The sequence below is a fragment of the Athene cunicularia genome, assembly GCF_003259725.1.
Source record: "Athene cunicularia isolate RWA chromosome 25 unlocalized genomic scaffold, athCun1 chr25_part1, whole genome shotgun sequence".
Taxonomy (NCBI): Eukaryota; Metazoa; Chordata; class Aves; order Strigiformes; family Strigidae; genus Athene; species Athene cunicularia.
Window position 1 is genome coordinate 383,100 of NW_020799134.1, and position 5,911 is coordinate 389,010.

The window sequence follows — 5,911 nt, forward strand, 5'->3', positions numbered from 1 at the left end:
CCTTTTTTTTTCCTTTTTCCAGCGTGATATATTTAAGGATACTTTTGCTTTCCTCTGAATAGAGCCGAGAAAAGTAAATACATCAAAGAGCTCGTTGTCTTGCGCCAGCGTGCTGCTGGCACCTGGTGCTAAATAGCGCTGAGCTGCCGAAGTGGAGGAAAAAGGAGCTTTCGGGGTATTTTTACTTTAAGCTCGGCAATAATAGTTTATTTATTAGAGTGTGTCACTGGCGACATATTTTAGGATCCTGTATACTACTTCTCCATAGGTAAGACTTACTGATTTGAGAGAATTGGCTCCGAATTACCCCCCACCCACCTTAGGAACATTCTGCATTTTCTGTTTACTAATTGTAAGGAGTACTGCAAAGCTGCCATGTCCCCTAGTCTTTGTCCTCCAAACGTTCCCAAGGACAGCAGTTCTAATATTCTGCAGCGCGCTGGATTTAACGGAGAATAAAATTATCCTTTTGCCTTATTCATCGCTATAAGATATCTTTGATTTACAACTTTAAAAAAAAAATAAATAGTGTAATGCCACACCGCGGCAAACCAGCGTTTATGTGAAGATTAAACTGAAGAAAGAAATAAACACTATTAAAGGTGTGTACCTTAGCTGAAGATGCAGTTCTCTTATCTGGGTTGACAATACCACCACAGTATAAATATTTTAAGTTATGCATCTTACTTATTAAACCAGTATTAAAAAATATATATATATATATTCCTAGCCTTCCATTTTCCTGTGTTTTAGTGGAACGTTTTGGTATCTGGAAAACAACAGGAACCTGCAAGAAAAATAATAACGAAAATTAAGCAGGCTGCTAAACAGATTACTCAACACTCAAATCTGTTGAGAATGCAGATTTTCACCACCACCGCCTCCCCCCCTCCTCCCCGCTCCCTTGTGCCCCACCCGCAAAATGCAAACTGCAGGCGCTGCCCTGAGAAGCTGTGTGTGGGAGGAAAAGGGATGCTGTGGGAACGAGTTCAAGCTTGTCTCCAGGAATTATTGCGAAGGACTGGGAGGTTTTAGAGCAGATGTTTGTTTTGGAGGTGGCGTGCAAAGAAGGGGGGGAGGCTTTTTGCTCCCGGAGGAAGAGAAGTGAGTAAGCTTAAAGCAGCAATTCGGAATGGGCAAATCGATGCAGGCTAAATAAAAGGGGGCAGACAAAAAGAAAGGAGCCCAACTGCTGTCTTTATCCAATTTCTCTCCGCTTAAAGATCTCTCAGAGCTAATCTTAGAGGCATCTCTAACCAAGAGCATGATTGTTGGTTTGTTTTTTGGTTTGGTTTTGGTTTGTTTGGTTTTTTTTTTTTTCTAATTCTGCAAATAAATTGCAGGCACTCCCTTACCACAGCCAGGCGATGGCTTCCGACCAGCTGGCATGCACCAACCCCTGTGAAGCAAAATGCCCCCAGCCCCTGGCCACCAGCAGCAATGAACCCTGCGTTGTGGCCTGCGGTGACTCCCGGGTGATTATATACCCCCCACCGGTTGTTGTCACCTTCCCAGGGCCCATCCTCACCACCTATCCACAGCAAACCGTCGTGGGAGCCTCAGAGCCCACCGAGGTGGCGCTGGCAGAGCCCTCCACCGCAGCGCCTCTGCCAGCAGAAGTGACAGGGAGGCTGGAGGCAGCAGTTGAGAAACTTGCCCCCCAGGTCATTGCCCGCCCTGAGCCACGGTGTGCCCCTAAATATTCCTACACCTATTCCTCCCAATGGACACATCCATGCAATTCATACCGCTCCGGGAAACGGTGGACGTACTAAACCCAGCCAGAGCGTGCACAGAGCAGTTTAAAGAAGCAGCAGAAGAAACTTGAGACGCAAATTGGGGGCGAAGCTGATAGGCACCAGCCAGAGTGCTGCGTGTGGTCCGGCTCCAGCTTGAAAAAAAAAAAAAAAAAAAAAAAAAAAAAAAAAAAAAAAAAGAGAGCTGCAAATACTCAGCACCTGTAAAAGGCGGGCTCATGTGTGCGTTTTGGCTTTAGTTTAGAGCTGTTAACCTCTGGCTTTCCAGTTTAGTCGTCTGCTTACTGTGCTTTGTCTTATTTCAGTTATTGACACTGAACTGAAGGTGACTTAGGATGCTAGAAATTGCACACAGCCTCTGCGCCAAAGGACAAAAATGATTTTTTTATAGACTGCGTCACTTTGAGTCTGGTGATTAGCCAGAGCCTCACTGAACCCCTGGAAAGATGGTCTTTATATCCTGCACAATTTTGTTCCAGATTTATAGAAAAGCTGTCTCTTTTCAAATAAATTTTCTGTATCAAAGTATGTCTTCTGGCTTTCATTACCACATCAACATTTCCTTCTTCTTTTAATTATGAATTGAATTTATAGTATATTTATCCTTGGTCATCGGTACTCCATGTTTCTTCTTTGAGTGCGAACGTCACAAAATCCCGGTAATACTTTTCTACGCAATTTCATTAAACATGTGTCCAACAGTTGACACCCCCCAGGAAGAACCTGAGTCCCTGCTGCTTGGAACAACGGTCCCCGCAAGGGCTGGGGTAACGCTCAGCTCCTGATGTGTCACATCCATCTCAGGACAGAACAACTTTCCAGCCCTTCACCCCAAGCCCGAAGCAACACATGAATATCTGGGTGCAGCTGACAGGGTGGAGAAATGCGCGGCCCCCACACGGCCCTCTGACACGCCGTGCGGAGCGTTCCTGAGGTCACAGGGGAAGGATGCCCTTGGGCTGCCCACGGGTGAGGACAACTGGGAAGGCACTAGCCGCATAGCAGGGTGTACGCTCGACGCATCACCCCGAGCACTGACTGACCGTTGGGGACAGGTTGCGGCGAATAAATGGGAAAGAAATATGCCGCTAGAGTAGTTTGGGTTCTAGTTGTCATTCCTCTATAGACCTCACAAAACAGAAAGCGGTATCACACCTTTGAAATCTGTTTTTTGTAATGAAGCTAATCATTTGCTAGGAACTTCAGTACCTTGCATTTCTAAAGCCTTTTCTGAGAGAAATTCAGATATTCCACAATATTTTTTTTTTAACCAAAAAAAACCCAAACATCTAGAGTTTCACACCATCACTTAGTTACAGACATAATTCCAATCACAGCGAAGAAAAAATTTAGACTAAGGAAAAATTGTTCATGTAATGCAGATTCTTTAATGCGGATGGAAAATGCAGTCGGTGGTGTCAGAAACAAAACGACACCGAAACAATGGTTTGGAAATGTAAAAATGTTAATATGCAGCAAGGCGCAAGCCAGGGCTCCACTCCAAAGATTCCCCCTTCCTGTGGCAGCCTCAGAGCCGGGCAGGGCTGGGGAGACTCTCACGCGAGGACGAGCACAGCTTTGTTCTCTCATGGGTAGAGGGGAGCTTTTGGGGGCGGTGCTGGAAGCTCCAGAGCAGCCACCTGAAGATCTGCAAGGCTACTCTGCAAATACGCAAGGACTGTAAGGTTCGAGCAGCTGCTCTGCCAGAGCTTAGAGAGGGGCTGAAACACCTGTTGGGGGTCTGGTGGCAGAGGACAAGAGGAGCTGCTGGTGGAGACTAACAGCAGAGGCAGCACTGAACTCGGTGGATATTTGGGGTTTAGCAGGACCCACAGTTGACACTGAGTTACCTGCGGCCTCAGTACCTGACACCATATCTATACCCCCCATAGCCTCTGCAACTGTCATAGCCACCATAGCCTCTAAAAAAAATCTATAGCTTCCATAGCCCCCATAAAACCCAGAGTCTCCATAACCCCAATAGCCGCCCCAGCCCCCAGAGCCCCCAGAGCCACCGCGGCCTCCAAAACTGCCGCCGAAGCCCGATCCAACGGCGGGCACTCCCGCTGAGCCAACAGCGCTGTGCTGCGGGAAGGAGCTGAGGATGGGCCCGGGGAAGGTGACCACCGAGGCCGGGGGCTGGATCACCACCGTGGAGTCGGGGCACTGCCGCACGCAGGGCTCATTGCAAGTGTCGGCCACTTGCCCCACCTGTTCTTTAGTCTAAGGTGACTGGGGTCCACCAGTGTGGCAATCACTGTCCTGTGTCACCTCGTCCGATACGTCACCTGAGTACAAGCAGCCTTTTGCATCCTTCCACCAGTTCTGATAATCCCTTTACCTCGATAGTAACAGGAACCCACCTCTCCTTGTGGTCGACACCCCCAATAAACCACTCGAGATGTTATCGACTAGTTGCCCACCAGCCAGTCATTTAAGAACCCTCTGGGGCCCCAGACCCCCCCACCTCATCATCACTCAGCAGGATTCAATCATCTACCCTGTTAAAGAAACCCTCCCCAGATACTCGGTTTCAGGTTCGTCCAGCTTGGGCAAAAAACTTTATCTGGACTTTGCTAAACTTGAGTTCTGTGCAGGGGGTCATGTAGATGGCGGTTCAGGGATACCCACCTTGCAGACCTGTGTGACTTCCAGTTTTGATGGGAGGACACACATTTCTTTCCTCCAATTCCTTTATTTCCTCCAAACTACTTTGGACTCTCCCCAGATTTCCCCAGCACACTCCTCAAGATCTATACTCATAATAAACTATAAAAAGTGGAAAATATGACGGGGTTTTTTTTTTTTTTGATCATGACAACATAATTTCAACTTTTTTGATCCAAAACCTGCATTCACTCTCTTTGTCCTGACACATCTTTCCGAAACAATCGGGCTTTATTATTTCTTTAAATTATCTTTCCCCACTATTTCAAAGTAATCTTGCACCTGCAGGCAACTAAGATGGTCCCTTGCCATCCCCAAAATTTCTGTAGCTCTATTCCAAATTTCTCACAACTGCCACCGGAGTGAACCACTCCACCTTGAACATCCCTTCAGGACTCATTGCTCCACGGTTAGACAAACCCGCACTGGGTGCCTTCTCCTGCAGCATGGCTGATGCTCATTGTACTCTGCCCTCTACCGAGAAACAAGGAGAGGCCCTGGCCAGGACCCCGCTCTTCTCCCAGCTGTCTCCTCCTCCCAAATCGCAATAAAAACTGTGTTGTGCCACAATGTCTATCCATGGCTTTTCCTCATCCTTCCTGCTTCTCTCCCACTTCCCCAAGGCTGAGGAAATGTTGGTCTAGGCTACTTGAATATCCAACAGCAATAGGAATCACCACATCCTCCCTTCCCCTCAAGGCTGTTTCGATCTCTGCCCATCCCCATGTGTGGCCAGGTCCCCCTGCGCAGACTCTCAGCCATCCATCAGGTCCTGACTCATGAGGTGTCCCCTGTGTGTTTGCTGTGGGCACAGTGGTGGAAGGCGGTTCTGGGAACCCTGCCATGGCCGCTGTGACAGGGTGCTTTCTGGGGCTGTGGCAGTGTGAGGTACTGTGTGGTCTGGAGAGCGAGCAAGGCCAGCAAAGGACCACCAAATTCTGGTCCAGAGCAGCGGGCTGTAGGAAGCTCTTCTGTTATTCCTGGGCAGATCTGTGTCCCCAGGTGGTGGGTGGGTAACTCAGGGAGTGTCAGGAAGAGCTTCTGCTCAAGCAGCAGGAGCAATGTGGAGCCAAAAGCGCTCCAAGTAGCACTGGAAGATGGACGAAACCAGGATGGGGAGGTGGTACAGGGTGCAGGAAGGTGGATGTTGGGAGGTGCTATGGGTTGCTCACCCTCTCTCTCACCTATCGAATGTGGCATCTCACCTGGCTCTGACCTGGGCGTTTGCCATGTGAGTGCCTCCGCTGGCACCTCAATCCCCACAGCCCTGGGGGTACAGACAACTCGTGGGAATGTCCAGAGTGGTGGCAAATTCCCTGTGGGGCCCAACAGGTCTTGTGCTGCAGAGGGCAGGAGCCCGAAGTGAGGAGAAGACGGAGAGAGCAAAGAGGGAGAAGCTCTTGCTGAAGGAGTTGAGCACGTCCCCTCCTGCAACAAAAGGCTGGTGGAGGGATTTGTCTGCAAGGGCAGGCAGAAGGAAGAGAGGC

The 5,911-nt window shown here is 49.0% G+C and overlaps 1 protein-coding gene across 1 annotated transcript; it reads left to right on the forward strand.

The window, feature by feature from the left end:
* The first annotated feature begins 1,367 nt into the window (after window positions 1-1,367).
* On the forward strand, window positions 1,368-1,775 carry LOC113488658 (feather keratin 4-like). Its single transcript, XM_026863937.1, has one exon. The coding sequence runs from the start codon at window positions 1,368-1,370 to the stop codon at window positions 1,773-1,775; it is 408 nt and encodes a 135-aa protein (XP_026719738.1).
* The last annotated feature ends 4,136 nt before the right edge of the window (window positions 1,776-5,911 follow it).